This window comes from Thunnus albacares, chromosome 13 (assembly GCF_914725855.1).
Source record: "Thunnus albacares chromosome 13, fThuAlb1.1, whole genome shotgun sequence".
Lineage (NCBI taxonomy): Eukaryota > Metazoa > Chordata > Actinopteri > Scombriformes > Scombridae > Thunnus > Thunnus albacares.
The window spans coordinates 6,909,174-6,927,388 of NC_058118.1; the positions used below are offsets into that span (position 1 = coordinate 6,909,174).

General features: G+C 37.7%; 3 protein-coding genes across 3 annotated transcripts in view; 1 reads left to right on the forward strand and 2 right to left on the reverse strand.

The window, feature by feature from the left end:
* The window catches only part of LOC122995765 (histone-lysine N-methyltransferase 2B-like), a 398,376-nt gene that overhangs the window by 22,927 nt on the left and 357,234 nt on the right, over window positions 1-18,215 (reverse strand). The window lies entirely within an intron of this gene.
* vkorc1l1 (vitamin K epoxide reductase complex, subunit 1-like 1) lies at window positions 899-11,010 on the reverse strand. The gene is made up of 3 exons (XM_044370709.1): window positions 10,722-11,010; window positions 7,427-7,536; window positions 899-5,163 (listed from the first exon to the last, which is right to left on the reverse strand). Exons 1-3 carry the CDS (start codon window positions 10,943-10,945, stop codon window positions 4,937-4,939), a joined length of 561 nt encoding a protein of 186 aa, XP_044226644.1. The 5' UTR covers window positions 10,946-11,010; the 3' UTR covers window positions 899-4,936.
* Window positions 15,633-18,143, forward strand: znhit3 (zinc finger, HIT-type containing 3). The gene is made up of 5 exons (XM_044370710.1): window positions 15,633-15,798; window positions 17,001-17,032; window positions 17,150-17,215; window positions 17,546-17,623; window positions 17,742-18,143. The coding sequence occupies exons 1-5, from the start codon at window positions 15,731-15,733 to the stop codon at window positions 17,942-17,944; spliced, it is 447 nt and encodes a 148-aa protein (XP_044226645.1). The 5' UTR covers window positions 15,633-15,730; the 3' UTR covers window positions 17,945-18,143.

Below are 18,215 nucleotides of genomic sequence, written 5' to 3' on the forward strand. Positions count from 1 at the left end.
CATGTGAGAAGTTATAATTGCTGACAAATACTTTAGATAAACACTTAAAAGTGCCCTTACATCTGAGCATAACTACATCAGTGTGTTATAAACCATATATTATGTTTATATACTGCTTGTAAATGTCAAATAGGGGAACTCAAAGTAAAGTGTTATCAAAAGTTTGAATTGCTTGTCTAAATTGGCTTGAATTTTATTGTTGCTGTGTGATAGCAACAAGCTTTGTGAACTTCTTGTCCACAACTCAACATTGTACAAGCTGCCCCATCTCATTGCTGGAGGTTTTTGGGGCTGAAACAGCTGACGAGAAAAGGCTAAATATGATTTTAGTAATAGGTTAGTGCATTAATAATGCAGCAAATTAGCATTTCAAAATGTCTATTATACTACCATTATAAAAAGCATGATACTCAGTCTCATCATGTTATGGTATTTGCTAGATCGATACAAATGCATCTCTGACTTCATTGTCTCCACTCCCACACATGCTTCTGAAACCAAACCAACACCCTTACATCTCAATCCAGTATGCTTCCAAATCTCTTATAGTGATCTACTCTTTTAAATATTTTAAGTAACAAAATAAATGTGAAATGACATTCAAAGTACTAGCACAGATTGGATATTTATTATTTAGGCAATTTAAGTACTTTAGGTAAATTGCTACCCCAATATTTTGTATATCGCTCTTTACTAATAAAGTAGAGCAGATAAAAAAAATTGGTAAGACTTAAAATGAGCTTAACAATTACCAACTTGTAACTAGATTAAAAATAATCTGTTTTTGCTCCTAAACCTCAATGTCAAAGTAACAAAATGTTTAAATTCAGCAGCGATAGTCACTCTTACATGTTTAATAGTATTTAGATTCATTCAAAAAACTTAAAATGACAGGTGGTTTCAGAGGGAATGTTTTAATGGTAGATCATTTCCACATGACAATGACACAATTAAAAATGTTCTCATGTCAAACCTTTTCCACAGTTTCCCTTAAGGTAAGCTGGATTTAAACAACTTTATTTTTTCACACCCTCCTACCATTCATGTAACACTTTTCCATGTAAGAAAATACAGCATTTTAAAACATATTTGGCAATACAGAAGCAAACCCAGTAAGTTTTCCTCCACAAAGAAATTTAATAAACATTTTATGCTGACACATGGATTCCTAGCCCTCCAACCCCTCAACTTTTTTTTTTACTAAAATAACCCAGATTGTTAACAGTCTATACAGCTAAAGGGCATCATTAATGATGGGGGGGAAAAGAAAGTTACAATCTTGAAATTTAAAGAGTGAATTCTTAGCTAACAAACAAATCCTAGCTAGACAAAATAAAGATGAGAATTATATAGTGGAGTTTAGGAAGGAAAAAGGGAACGGCCGTTGATTTGACAGGGCATTTTGTCTGGAAATTGTAAATGGATTTTTGCACTGATACTGGATATCTTTGGGAATTACCAATTGATCAGATTACATCTTGAGGAAGGCAAGCAGAAGTGCCTGTTACAGTTACCATTCTTCATTTTTACAAAGGCTATTACTGTTGCTCGTCTTTGGCTCAAGGCCTAGTGATCAAACAGAAGGCACTTTTGTTGGCATTGGTGATGCAACTAACATGGCAGTTATACCTCAGGGCCTAAATGAATATATATGAAAATGCAGTATCGACTGATTTGACCTTTCTTTTTTTTTTTACATTAAATCGTCACACATCATGGTGATTCCTTTTACCAGCTGAAGATTTTCAACTTTTGACCCAACATCCAAATTCCTTATCCGTCTCTTTAAAGTAACTGCACACGACTAGTGTAATAGGGCTTGCATATGACTGGAATCCTGGGTGAAATGAGAGGCTACCTACTGTACGCTTGTTGCTTCTATGGTCAGTACTCACAGGACCCATAGTTGTTGCCTAAAAATAACAAACTAGCAAGTTATGTCAGTTTGACTTCCCTAAATAAAAAAATGACTTCATAGTGAATCCATAGGAGACTTTTCTTACATGTGAGTGCACAGGTTTTCCCAGAAAAAGACAAAAACAGTGTGGCTGCTAAACTCACTCTGAGTTGAGATGAAAAAGAACCTGATGTTAGCCCGACAAGGCAATACTGTATAAGGAAGATCTTAATGGTGACGTGCAAACATTTAAACCATTATATGGAGGACCATACAACTTGTTAAGACTGTACTGGTGCTCACATGTTTTTGCCAGTTTACTACCAATCATGTCAACTTCACATAACTGGCAACCGTTTTCCAAAGTGAGTTTCTCTTCCAGGCAGCCATTGGTTTCCATTCTTTTCTGTGTGGCATTAAAATCAAGTTTCAAAGATTTGATATTATGTTAGACTGAAGAGTTTTGTGCACTTGTGCATGACATTTAAAAGCTATACAGTTGGTACTCAAACTCAGAAGACAAATATTTACATGGCAAACAGTGTGTATGATCCTCACTGTGAAGGATTAAGTGATGGAAGTGTCAAGCCTCTTCAAGTTTACGTCATCAGAAGGTGAAATGAATGGAAACCACCGTCTGCCTGGACTTTCGGAAAAACCATTTCATAAATATAACACTTTGGAAAATGGGTAACAGTGATGTAAAATATATAGATGATAAGTAGTAAAATATCTTGGGGGGGGAGGCGGGGGTGACTTCATCTGTTCTCACAGGAAGCACGTCACTGGAAATTCCTGACAGTTGCTATCATCAATACTTAAAACAACCCTCATCCTCCACAAAAAAGATGGGTAAGAGAACTTGAATTCTATGAAACGTGAAGGGGGACAGACTGGAGACTAGCAGTGATGGAAACTATTAAACACCACAGATGAATCACATTATTACAATTATTACCATTATTATTATTATAGATCTTTCAGTGTGTAAGATTGTCCGATGGCCGACTTATGCTTAGAGCCAGGGAGAAAGTGTACCATGCATCTGAAAAGTAGGATACTTTGATTGGTGGATTCTGGATGGAAACAAGACAATGTTCCTTCTCTTGTCACTTGGTGCTGAACTGTTAAGCGTGTTTGACAGTACTGTGGATTTCTTGGAAAAGCCACTGCAAGCTGTGGTTGCTTTTCCAGTACTGCGATCTGTCTGACTATGTTTGACCAACCTCTTAATGAAAAGCTTCACTGACTGTCTGCTGCTGTTCATCTTAGAAAACCATCAGCGACTTGGATATCTGTTCCTACCGGAGCAAAAGTCCCATAAACTCCACAATATGGCTTAACATACTGTTACACCTCGTTAACCTTCTGCCATTCATGTCAACAAAGCGTTACATTTTCAGAGTTTTGTTCACATCCTTGCAAATGAACTGTAACTCAGCTTGGCAAGATCACTGTTACTGTTCAATTGACATCAAATGTATACAGGCCCGGACAGTGAACAAAAAAAAAAAAAAAAAAAAAAAAAGCCAGATGAGCATTTAACGCAACCGAAACTGCAAGAGATGCTTCTGCCACCCGGCCGCTCTGTCGTTGAGCAGACAATCACAGTGTAGCAGCCTTTGCTACCTCATGAGACTCTATTAGGGAGGGAGAAACACTTCACTGGTATCTTAATTTACAAAATATTGTGATCATAAAAATAAAGCCTTGGACCTGTGACAATAAAACAACGAGCAAAACTGGTGTTAACATGACATTACCCCTACCCTCCCACCCCAAAAAAATGTAAAAAAAAAAAAAAAAAAAAAAAAAAAAAAAAAGAAAAATCACCTTAACACTCCTTTAGGCACGTAAGTCTTTATGGGTCCCACTTGTATGGTGGTCAGAAATGCTTTTCACACATTGACAAAAAAAAAAAAAAAAAGAGCGAGGGTGCCTTTATGCAAACTTTGTGAAAAGAACCTCTAGTTCTGTTTAAAAGACTTGTGTCGGTGGCTTCAGATGAAACAATAACCACTTACAACAAAGAAATCCACACAACTCTGAACTGCATGCCTGACCAGGGTCGCAGGACGTGAGGTGTCCCGAACTGACCGCAAACGCATCTTCAGACTTGTCCGCCTAACTGTGACCTCGATCACTTTTTGTTCCGGATTTACTGACGTTTTCTCCTGTTTTGTCAGTTGTTGTTGTTTTTTTTTTTTGTTTTTGTTTTTTAAATATTCCTTAAAGGTTTGTGTCAACACTAAAATCACAATCTAGCCTGGAATATTGCTCAGCAGCTATTTACAGAATTGCAAAACAAACTATCTGACTGATCTACACACAGTATCTCACATTGTCCCGTGTTCATTTTTAGTGGTCCTCTTCAAACAGAAACATACTACAAAGTGTAAACATGGAAAAAAAAAAAAAACTATTCTGTATAAATGTTAATCGTTTTGCCCCCTCCCCCCACCTCCCCCACCTTGCCATAGAACCTTATCTGCAAACTATTATAACCTAACGAGTGTTTTTTTTTCTAATTTTGGGACCCATTCTCATAGTTTTAGTGCAGGTCTGCTGTGGAGTAATAGGACCGTTCTAACCAGTTCAAGTAATCCCCTTTAATGTCCTGTTTTTCTTCCATTCTGCGATCCTTTTTGTTCAAAAGAGAGCTGTCCTCCATCGTTCTGTATTGTGGCCTTCTGCCTCTGCTTGCTCGGGCTGATGTGTTTCCCCCCCAAACACACACACACACACACGCACACTCACACATCCAGCCCCTTCCTTAAGTGAGTACAATGTTAAACAAGGTAAAAGAAATGAAAAGAAAATTACCTTTCACTTATAAATCCTTCCGTGTTTGCAATCAACATAGAGATGTCAGGCCCAACATTTAAGTTAAATTTCTTCATTTTTTTTTGAACACACAGCAGAATAAACATTGGAAGCAAGGTCTCCTGGTGGCAAGTCAAATGTTCAGAGGTCACATTTCTTTTCTTTCTTTTTTTTTTTTGTTTGTTTGTCGTATTTTTCTTGCCGTTCTTAACAGCTTTAGTCCTGCTTGGCCTGGAGCTGCTGCTTCCAGGCCTCATTCAAGTAAACCAGTCGCTTGTAGTTGAGAATAAAGAGAATGAAGTTCAGCGCATATGTGGTGATGCAGATGATGCAGAAGTCCTTTAGGACAAAGTAGAGGATGTACCCCAGGTAGAGCGAACCCACCACCGACAAGATGGATGTCGTCATGAGAATAAGGGCGGCCATTGCACTGACAGTCATTCCTATGGCAAGAAACACAAACTACGGCTTAGACAAGAAAAAACACATAACCTTGCAAAACACAAGCAACCTGATGAGTCTGCTCTTTTCTCTGAGTGGTTCTCTATTTATATGATCAGCCTCCTCGTGATGACATTCAGCTTAAACACTGAATAGACTGGTCATATCGTTCTGTTGTCACATGAGGTGCAGTCACAGTTCTGAAGATAAGTTTCCTCTGTGTTTGTGCTTGTTTTATTTCATCAGGTTTGTAACAATCGCTGACAAACAGCAGATGAGGATTCTACTTTCCTTCCATCTTTATCATCAGTCATACATTTGATTTGAATCTAGGATGCTCCACTTTATCCATTATTACAAAATCGTTGGCTGTTCCGTACCTACGCTGGAATAGGAGGGTCCTAGTTTCTCTGACTGGCAAAATGCCCAGCTAAACAGTTTCTGGTTTGTCTGCACATGACTGAGTCACATACTGTAGACTGGCAACTCTCAAGGGATAAATGAACTGGATACAGTGTGTGAGGGCTGTGGCGGCCAATGGTGCTCGCTGTTTCAAACATTGTTGCTTTCTATGATTATTGATGACAGAAAAATCAGCTACAGTTCAGTGGGGGATCTTTATACAGTTGTCGTAGTACAGGAGAGGTCTTTAAGCATGAAAATGGCCTAGTGATAGTATATACTGTGAGGCGATGTGAATTCAGTCAAACATTAGAAATGTGACGTGCTGTTTAGTTTGTGGCAGCTATCCCTTTAACATCTCTTAGTGTTTTAGACCATTAGAATTTGCTAGATTATCAAAAAACAAACAATCTTGTCTAGTTATTTTATCCATTAAAAGGAGAACTCCACCGATTTTACACATCAAAGTCTGTTAACAGGCATTGGGGAGAACTACTGCATATGTAAAACATGTTGTATAAAGACTTTTATGGCCCCAGAGGGAACGGCATAAAATCTGATGTCACTCGAGTTTGAAAAGGAAAAAAGAATCTGAGGGTGTGGAGTCAGAAAGAAGCGAGCTTCCCAGACCTCTGTTGACACTCCTCATCTCTGCTTTAGGTTAGAGGCTACTGCTAGCATAACACACTCAAATCTGTACGGTTGAGTGAATAAAGTAGAGTTGCGTTGGGGGCAATGTAGGCGTCAGGTTTTGACAAGCAAGAAGAAAGTGTGGAATAAAAACAAAGATATCTGGTTCTGCTGCATCAGTTTTCTAACAGCGTTTTAGGAGTGCAGCGCTAAATGGGTGGAGTACTCTTAACAGCTTGTCAAGTAACTTACTATACCACAGTATATATCCATACTGCGATACAATAAAACATATGCCATGATAGAAGATTTTATCCATATGGCCCAGCTCCACTTTCTTCATAACACTAAATTATAAAAAAAGGAAAAATGTAATAAAACTCCTGAGAGATACTGCACATGGGCAGTGTTCTGAGATAAGACACAACTCTAGCATTCATTTCATGTGGATATAAATTTCAGTCTACAGCAAAGCCCTTCTGTCTGTTTCAACAGTCGTCCTAAGCTGTACACTGGTATTAATTGGAGATTAAGATTAAGATTCTGGAGTCTTGCCCGCTAATATTAGACCGTCCGAGGGCGTAAGAATAATAGAAGTTCTGAAACTGAGGAGTCTTGCCTTTAATATGGAAATCTTGACCCGCTGTAGCAGTTTGGCTTAACTGGGCCTCTATTGTGTTAGTCAAATGAGTGGTAACTGCTGTGGCTAAAAGGACCTCTTGTTCTGTTCCAGCTCCAGGTGGCCGAGCAAGTCTACAGGCCACTCAGCAGGCAAACATGTCAAAGCAGCATGACTGAGTCAGCAATATCATCTATGTACTGAGGGGAGGAGAGTATGACTGTGAGAGTAACCAAGGGGAAAAACCTTCAAGTTAAAACAAGTTACTCATGCGGAGAAATATGTATGATGAATCATACTGACAAACATAGTATTATTTATATAATTAAGGGTCAAGAAGGAAGCCACTATCAGCAGCAATCAAGGCCTTTTGTTCCTTTTGTTATATTTATGGTCACTACACTAATATGTTAGCCTGCCATCTAATTATAAAATCATATTTATACATAGTCACTACATAAAATTTCAGTGTCATGTGAGTCAGGTTTGGTCAAATATAGCCGTGACGGAAGAACGCTGAGTGTTGAGTCAGCCCCAGTTGTGCAACGGCAAGGGAGATTTGTCACCTGAATTTGCAGTACTCATAGATTTCTCTGAATAAAATGACATCTTACCTAGTAAGAGCTGAAAAGCATAAAAGACAATCCCGTAGACACTGTTTGGCTGGTTCAGTGCACTGTCATTTCCAAAAATGGAGCCCAGGAGTCCGAATCCTCGACCCCACCTAAACCACAAAACAACAGCAGCACAGAAGGTAGTTATTACTTTTTTAAGGAATACAGAAGAAAAGTGACAAACTAGACTGGATCGGTCAGAGTGCTATCAAAACCCAATTAGAGAGACGAACACGCAGTTTACAGCAATCAGACCCAGGTCAAATAATTTAAATAAAACTGTTTTATGACAGGCAAATTACATTAATATATATTATAAGTATTTCTGTGTTCAGTGAACTAGAGCTGTAACTAACTAACTGACTATTTTCAATCATTTAATCTGTAAAATGTCACAAAACAGTAAAAAAAAAAAGTCCAAGGTGATGTCCTCAGATGTTCAGTTTTGTCTGACCAATAAACCCAACGATATTCAGTTTACAATGATATAAAACAGAGAAAAGCGGCAAATCATCACATTGAACAAGCTGAAAGCAGAGAAAGTTTTGCAATTTTGCTTTTGAAAATGACTGAAACAATTAATTGTTTATCAAAATCATTGGCGATTGCCTAATCGCTGCAGCTCTACAGAGAACATTCTGATGGATGGGATTGGCCAGTTGATAAACTGCAAACTAAACCCATCTGGACCTTTCAAGAGGAGAAAACAAATGCTGTAAAACAATAAGTATTTCTTCATTATTTGACCTTGGTGTGACTGCAATGGAAAATCTTATTGACATAACTTGAGTACCACGATTAAGGCCAGGTTGCCCCACCAAATTCTTCAGTGCATGTGACAGATGAGAACCCATAAAAGGAATCCCCTTTATTGAATTTGCCTGATTAGAAGAACTCTTAAAGTACTGTCTCAAGAGAGTGGCATTTCATTTGTCTGAGTTTCTGTGGTGCAACTACTCGTGCTGATGTCAACTATTCTCTCTTGTCCCCACCCGTTAATACCAACGTCCCCCACTAACTTTAAACCTACTGTGTGCAACACATTACGTCTCACATTCCAGTTTGTATTTGTTTGCTGAGTAAAACTGAGGCTTTTGCTCTGCTGTAAAGCGGTTTGACATTCTATGTATTGCATATTTCAACATGTTTTTGTACGTGCTGATAGATTCAGTGACTCTCCAACATAACCAAACAACAGCCAGCGCATTAAAAGATAAAGAGACGTTCATTTTACTTGATTGAGTAGTTTCACTCTGTTGTTGGGAATGTTCAACGTATCCAATGTGTTCAGCAAGAATATTAACACTTATTGCTCTGAAACAGTGTAACTGCTCTACCATGCTACACAAACTTTTAGTGTGGATTTCATTTCTTGCGTATTATAACACACATTATAACACAGCATGTGCAAAGTAGTGATTGTGAATTGGAGATACATTGATGCGACTGTGCAGTTATATCACTATTCGTACACTTATTTCTTCTTCTCATATGACCCAATAATTACTGAACATAGGCATTAATTCAATATGAATGTGTAAAGTTGTTCTTGTGTCTTGAGGCTCTACACCAGGAGCATAAGGATAAGAAGCTGGTTCAATAACTCAGACCTTTCTTCTCATTTACCACAACAAAATGCCTCATTGTGTCTCAGTGACTGTCTTGACAACCAACAGTCGACTTCTGAACAGCATGCGGAGAAATATTTGGGAAGAATGAAGCATGATAGAGCTTAACGCCTCCATCCAAGTATGTTATAATTTTAAAATAACAAAACATAGCACGTCTCTATCTCTTAGTGTGCAATATGTTTTAGCAATCACATTTCATGTTGGACTTTGTGGGAGTTTATTCCCCATGTCTAATAAATTATGTTTTTTTTCCTCCCATATACAGGCAGTCATGTTTTCCATTCATTTCACTACAGCAGGCACTCTGGCTTTTGTTTCAAGGCTCTATCTCAAACTGATAGCCATTTAAGGAAGCATGCACAGAGCGGACATTTAAAAATACATAAATACAACACATTGCATCACCAAAGATATAGAGTATCCAGTTTATCTATAGTCCTTGGATGCTGTTAGAGATCAGACCGCTGGACACCAAGATTGTTTGGACTGAAGTAAAAACTGCTGTAATTCTTCATTTAGAGTGACAAAATTATGACATTCAGTCTTTACAAATAGTACATTTGGTGTAGACGCTCTGAAACACACACACACACACATACACATACATATGTACTAACAACTGATGGCTCACAGTTTATTTTAGATGACAATGGCAAGGCTGTCTCTTAATACTCACTCACTCATCTTACAAATGTACGTAATAAATCCTAGCCAGGTTGCATTCCTGTTATGCTGAGTATCTGCTCTGGGCCAAGTCTGTCATTCAGTGAGATCAGATAGGTGGGGTTATTCACTAACAGTTGCATTACCCACAGTAAAGCTGGTGTGACAACTTAACAGACTTGATTTTACACGCGAGCTGTGATTTTAGGAAGCAGCTTCATCTGTGGAGTTATCTAACTGGTAACAATGTGTGATGGTGAGCAGCACTGACACTTTCAGGTACTGTAGCCAACACTGTCACAGTCCCCTCCACTGTCCTCTGGAGCAGCTGTGCGCACTGTCCCTTTAGGTAACCAGGGTGGTGTAGGGTTTAACCCCTCGGACTGACTTGAGAGCCGGTGACATTAGCACGACAGCCAATGACAGCAGGGTGACAGCTAAAGTTACTTTTGCTAAAGCTATCAACAATAAACCAGGTAACCAACAAAAACACATAGTTCAGGAATGAAAGGCTTCATCCAGCAACAGCAAACACACACACATTCACAATAACGTTAGTCTGAACAAGCTATTGATAACTTTTGAGCTTAAGTTGGTGATACAAATGAATAACAGTTACATACACACAGAGAGCAGCTAGTGTGATCAATTAACATTATCAATCGATAATTTAACAGTACCGGTAGCTCTGTTGATAGCTTGCTGGCTAAGAAGTACAACGTTAACAGATGGGTCGCGTTGGCTAATGGTTAGCAGTTAGCTTCATCGGGCTATATAGCTAATGATGTGCTTATTAAATGAAAGCTAACATTTCACATATATCAGACAGGTTGTTAAACTAGCAGCTTGCAGTTATAGTTTGCAGTTAGCTCCGGCAGCCAGCGCGCAAATGTTATGAGTGCATTTGACAGCAAAACCCGCGCAGCCCTTCCCTGACTGCCACAATAGCAGAAAGCTTCACTGAGCTTCACTGTCGGCGCTCTTTGCTGAATTCAAATTACCTTGAGCTGAACACTTTTGAACAGCTGATGGAGCTGCTGACGTCGCACATGGCCTTATAACTCGGATCCCGAGCCTTTTCCCTCTCGACGTGAAAAGCATAAAGAGACAGCAGTATGCCCAGCAGGCAAACTAGAAGCCTGGCTATTCTTTCCCACCGAGGGGTGGACACTCTCAGGACGGGCGCCGCCATCACTCTCTGGCCTAGCTGGAGACACGCATACATACGCAGCGAGCTCGCGAGACAGAGCTGCGACGTGGAAACGCGTCAGCACGCGCCACACAGAGGGCGGGCCGCCGAGCTGCAGAGCTGCAGCTGCAGAGGAGTAACAGTGCACACACCACCCTGAGCAAGGACTTATAAACTGAAACAGGTTTAACATGGAATATTCAAGAAAATAAACAACCATCAGGTAACAGGCATGCACTGGTTTCTGACAACGCAGTGTTCTGCTGTTCTTTTATCTATTATTTAATAAGAATAAGAAATACTTTATTATTCCAGAGGGAAATGTAAGTGTCACAGCAGCACTGCCCAGCACACATCACACACAACATAGAATAAAACAATATAAATAGTTAAATAGCAAAACAGAAAAGGTTGTTATTATACATTGTGCAGTAATTATATCCGTCGTATATAATAAAATGAGAGTAGTGAGATAGATAAAAATAGTTATTATCCATAGTGCAATGATTATATACATAGTATGTAATGAAATATGAAATAAAAATAATAATAATAAATAATAAAGCAAGAGTAGAATTATTATCATTATTATTATACGGTGTGCAATGTGCAATATAAATATTTATTATTATACATTGTGCAGAACGATAATAACTGGAAAAGAGTAACCTATATGGTTGAGTGTTATATTAACTGTGATTTGTGGATTAATCTCTATAAATGGACTGTACATTAGGCTTCATTGTAGCCGCACTTTGTGCATTGCCCTAACTTTATTAGATAATAATATTTCCATAGCCGAGACCGGCCACATTTCAGTCATTAAAGGTCCCTAAATTTAATTTCTCACAAAACAATGACACGTCAGCAACATTGTTATTACCACTTAGGCTACTATTATTAAATAGTTAGTGTTATGATTAACTGTTTTGATATCCAACATTGATGAATGTTGAATGTATGAATGTTGTTGATGTTGTTGTCATGCATACAGCTGACAGCTGTCATCAGTCTGTACAGTGACTCTCCTCTGTGACGGGGAGGGGACTCCTCCTCTCACAGTGAAGACAGACTGATCACCTTTTATTTTACTACATTATTCATCATATCTGTTAGATTTCAGATTCATATATTAACATTATTGAACAGTGTATACTCAGCAAATAGTATTATAGTTATGATTATAGCTCTAGTCTCTATTCTAATTTTATTTATTCTATTTATTTTTTTATATTTGAGTTAGTCTACTTAGTGATTGTATATAATTTAGCCTTTAATTTTATTTGTTAATTGTTTTTACCTACCTCATTGTTTTTGTATTTTGATTTATGTCAGGTGGCTGCTGCAACCCTTTCATTTCCCTTTGGAATTGATAAAGTACTCTATCTATCTCTCTATCCGTATATCTATCTATCTGTCTGTCTGTCTGTCTGTCTATAACAAACTTTATTCACAAAATAAGAGAAACAAATCAAAGAAAAAACAAAACAGATTAAATCCAGAAATTAATGTAAAATGACATAACAGAACAAACTATAATTCATTTGTTATTTTCAAGTATTAAAAACGATAAATACAATATAGTCAATATTTCCACAGCCAAAACTATCAAACGTCACAGCCATGATCACGTGACTGCGTGTATATAAACACAGGGTGACATCATCTGTTTACTCGCGAAGAGAGCTGTCTGGTAGAAACTACTACACTTCGTTCCCAAATGGCGACAGATATGGAAAGATTTGTTTCTTTCGAGGAGGCATTTTACGATCAGTATGACTATTACAACCTGGTTGAATACTCGTGCCATGCTGGAGGGAAAGGCAGATCCAAGAGAGAGATCGAGCTGAACACAAACCGCCATTCCCCCTCCGGACACGAGAGGAAAATAGCAGAGAAATATCACAACAGCGAGATAAAACGCAGGAGAACCAAGAGCTCGTCGTCTTGATGTGTACAGGTAACAATGTGCCTCTTTTGTCTGGAAATAATAAGTGTTGAAAGTCCTATTTGTTAAACAATGGGCCTTTATGGCTGAACAAAACTACCTCCTGCTTGAATATTTACATAACTAGATCCTGCGGTGTAGTCGAGCAGTGAGGTGAACAACGCCTTCTTTTGTGTCACAATCAGCAGCATTTTAATATGTGCTGGAAATTTTAAGTTTGCTTCTCTTACTGGATTTGCACAGTAAATAGGATCGATCTGATATGAGCATATGGATCGAGCACCCTTGTAACACCTACAGGCTACTGTTTTTACAGCTGTCTACCATCCACGGTGTTTACATTATAATACAACCAGACTAAGCTCCATTTTTGCACAGGTAGAGTAACTAATATGATCCATTTGATGTCTTAAACTTAGATTAGTTGATAGAAAAAGAAAGCTTAAAACAACTGACAATTTAAGTAAACTGACAGTGAATGAGGACCAATTCTAATAAGTGAATAAACGTTTCAAAAAAGTCATTTTTTTTTTAAAAAAAAAAGCAAAACATTCACTGTTTCCAGCTTCTCAAATGTGGGGGTTTCCTGCTTGTCTCTTTTCTTTTTTTGTTGTTGATAGATGTCTGGCTTTTTTTTGCTTTTGGAAAATTTTAACTTTGGCTTTTGGAAATAATGATGGACATATTTAACTTTTTTCCAACATTTTATTGACCAAATGATTAATTGTGAAAATAGTATGCATATTCATCAGCAATGAAAATAACCTTTAGTGGCAACTTTAAGAAAATAAATATTATTGTGCATAAACACTATTACCATACTGATAAAATACTGTATAGTTGGTTCAAACAAGTGGTTGAATTTTAACAGAAAACATTGATGTAATGACTTGTGATGACCATTTAATTCTGATTTCCACATAGATCTGGATGTACGTTGGATTTCTGATGTTGACCGTGGCCAAGTGTCTTTGCCTTTCCCGACCGATGTGGATGATGTGAATGGGCAGCTGTGACATCGGGAATATGCCCAATAATCAGTCACGAGACTGCTCTCCATTCCATACTCTACCCTGTAACCAGACCTGCTACTCTCAAGTTACAGCTGTGCAAGAATAGTTTGTGTTATATAGGTCAGTGGTGTGTGCTTGATAAATATATAGATGTAGATATATACATGTATAATCATTTCTGTTGGTGGAGAAGATGTTATACTGTATTTTCATTCAATAAAAAAGGATGTTAACTAAACCAACATGGATCGTTTTATTTCTATTGTTCAGACCTGATAATAACAACAATTTCTAGTTTATTATCTAGTTTAGTTTTGATTTTTAATACAACTGATGTAATTCTGGTCAACATATGCTGCTTTACAGGTTTGTTGCTCTTTATAGTTTCTGTAAAAGCGGCATCTCTCCTCCATCCTTCTTATTTTGCTTCACTTGATCATTGGTCATGACTTTCTTCCTGCTCTCTATGAATTCTCTTTCCTGTCAGTGTCAAGTGTCTTCTGGAGGGGGGGTGGGGGTGGGAGTGGGGGGACAGTTTCCCTTTTTATCCCAGAGGAGTGGCATGCATATCCAGACACACACACACACACACACATACACACACACATATATATATGTATCTATATATAATTTTACTTAACACCAAGAAAAATATGCCAATTAAGAATTACTCAAAACCCTTTATGCATCTTATGCATTCCAAAATCAATTGGTACTTACAGCCATATTGTGTGGGTTTGTCCAAAAGTGTACTTGTTTTGTGCGAAGGTTGCCCCCATCCTCTCTCTCTTCCATAAACCATGTCATGTTATTGAATGATTAATCAACCATAACCATAAAGTTTTGTTTGCAGAATTAACAGCAGCAAAACATATCCTGGTTATAACATGGAAACCTCCCCACAAACTTAGCATATTTCAAAGGAATGATAGTTGAGTTCAGTTCCTGCTTTTTTACCCGCTTTTTTTATTGAGTTCCTTATTTATAACATAGTAATTTATTGTTTTGTGCCCAGGCACAAGAAGCTAAAATAGAATATATTCAAGCATTGATGAAGGTCGCTCAAGAGCTCAAACTACTCTATATTTACTGTACTACTGTAATTTTTGGGGGGTAAACAGATATGGAGGGCAAAGGTGGGAAGAGGGTACAGTTTCTTTGACATGCTGTTTTTCCATCTGGGTGACTGGACTGTATATTTCAAGAACCTGTATACTCTGCAACAGTAGACATATGCTATGTACAGCATAAATTTAAATATGTGTGTACAAATAGATGATATGGTAAGCTTGGCAGCTATAGTCTTTTTTCTTCTCTTTGCAGCCAATAGGTATATGGTATAGATCATGCTTTTGCTGAGTTGTTTTGGTAATGTGAAGACCAGAGATGTTGATACATCTTGACTCAGTTTTTGTTTCACATGGAATGTATATTCTTTGCATGACATTTCCCTTTCTGTTGTGTTTCCTGTACCCTTTCCAAACTACATGGGGGGAGAAGAATAAAAAGGTTGGTCACAAAAACGTAAAATAATGATAATAAAATAATATCTATATATAATATATATGCAGTAATATGTATAATTTTAAATATGCAGCTGAGTGTTGTGTAAAGTACACTATGGGGATTGAAACATTACATACATGATGAATGAAAAGATTAAACTCACACCAGCAGTGTTTTGATTGTGTCAATGTGTCATAGTATGACTTTTATTTTTATTCTTAGCTTAAGTGACCTGCTTTTACTTTGAAGGAAAGATTGGCCGGAAGCTATATTACGTATTTCCTGTCGTCGCACACGTGCGAATTGGAAAACAACTGATCAAGGTATCCGTGGTTTATTATTTTACCCAAGAAGATGCAGCTATGCAGCGTGTGCGCCGAACAGACACCAAAATACAGATGTCCAGCCTGCAAAATCAGATAGTAAGTGACGTCAGCTTTCTGTCTGCGAGCTAGTTAGCTTCCGGTTTGTTTGGCTAGTTTTTTACTGTGCTACTCAAAAGTTAAAACAGTTATATGAGCATGAAGAATCCACACACAGTAATCAATATCTTGGAAGACTATTTTCCACAACTTTGGTAGATCAGTAAGTTTTTAAGACCTAACTAAAAAGAAAAATATCAAAAAACAGCGGCTAAAGCTTAACTACGAGTTAGTACGCTAACGTAACGTTAGCTACGCCTGTGAAACATGACAGTGGGTCTCACGACTTTCAAACAAGGGATCGTTTGCAACTAAATATTAAAAATATGAGAATATTGTGAACAGATTATGCATCTGACTTAAAGGACCAGTGTGTAGGATTTAGTGGCATCTAGCGGTGAGGTTGCAGATTGCAACCAGAGACCAGTTCAGAAAGCATCTTTGTTGCGAATAACTGAATGCCATCATTTATAGGAGATGTTAGCAGGTCCGAGAGTTGAAGGTGGCATGGAGATATTGGACTTCAAGCCTTTAAATTAAAATGGATAAAAGAATATTTGAAAACTCCAGAACACTTTTGGTGTTTCATACCGCAGAATATTTTTAGAAAAATGGGAGGCCCAAAATTTATATTACTGTGTAATTATGATAAAACAAAATTACAACAAAACTTGTCTAAATTTCACCAACAGTTTCTTCGGTAACGAAATTATACTTTATCCACATATGGAACAATGAGTGCATAACCAGAAACAATGAATCACTATATTTGCAACACTGGACTGACAGGAATATAATGTTTCTTGCAAACTTACAAATTGACGCTTAAATTCTCAGTTATGAGGAATTTCTCAGATCTAAAACCTTTCCTGACATTTCTAAAGAATATCAAATGGTAATAAATGCTGTTCTCCTTCAGCTGATGAAATGCCACTCTGAGAGGCAGGACTTACAGGAAGTGGAGCCTACATTCTTTATTAATGGAATAAATGTCAAAAGTCACAAATGTAATAAACATGAGGGGAATTATTTTATCAGCAAAAGGAATATTACTCCCCGTGGGAAATTTGTGTGGAGCTTCCATTTTTCTAACATTCAATGGGAAACAACATGGCTGATGTTACTGATGTCAGTGTGTATTACCTTGATTCAGCCATTATTTTTTATCTGCAAGATAAATTAATCATGTTTTCCTGTTGTAGTTGTTCACTTGGCTGCTACAAGAGGCACAAAGGTAAATGAGCTTGATCTCAGTATTTTGTTATTATAATTGTGTGTTTCAACAAGTCGTGATCCTAAAATATTACACTGCTCATCATCCACTGATCCACCATTTAATTTCTCTCCATAGACACTTGCCTTCCTGCTCAGCAGCTCACACCCGCTGCCTCTGAAGCAAAGGATGCTTTTAACGCTGGTATGTTGTTGTTTCTCTCATCATTCCTGTGATTCTTAATATAAACAATTGCTCTATATAGAAAGATGACAAACAAAATACTACTGTGATAATCTATCTGCATTTCTGTTCCTACATTACACTGAGCTAGAGAGTTGGACAAGCTGATCTTTTGAATTGGTGTTCTGTTCTATTCAAATTTGTCACTTGTCTAGATTAAATCACAGAAAAAATCATGTGAAAATACTTCTGTGTTGCATTAGAAGCAGTGATCAAAGTACCAACAGAGTTCAACCTTCATGATTTTCTGATGCTCTGTGTGAAAAGCTTTTTGCTTTACTGTCTTTGCAGAGCCGTGGAGTGTTGAGGATCTTCTGCATGAGGATGATGTCACTGACAAAGTGCCTCTGCAGAGGCTCCAGCTGTTAGGTATTCATTAACCTTTTCATTTTTTCCCCCTCAGTTCTTCTGACAGCACTCCATATCCAATTTGGATAGTTTTTCAAAGAAGTCAGGTGTAAATAGTAGTTTTCTTTTTTGTCTACAGGTCAATCAAAAGAGCTGAGAGATCTTCTTTGCAACCCCCATCTGAGGCAGTTATTACAGTCCATTGACAGCGCAGACACCAAAGAAGAAGCGATGAGGGCTGCCATGCAGGAGCCCCTGTTTGCCGAGTTTTCAGATCAGTGTTTGAAAATTGTAGAAAATGATGCAAAATCACTGACAACTAATGACATTGTGGATTTGTAAAACAGTGCCAGCATTAGTTTGGCTATCAGATAGTTTTTTGAATATATTTTTTTGGGGGGTTGAACTTTTTTTAAAACATAAAATGTCTTTTAATAGGCCATATTGTGCCTCATGTGTTGTATAATTACTGTAATTTTTGTTGATCTTACTTCCATGTAACAGTATGTGCATAGTGTTGAAATAAATACAATATCAATTATTCCTGAGTCAACACTAAAGGCTTTATAGTGTTGTTAACGTAAGTCACTTGTGAAATATCTGATCACATGCA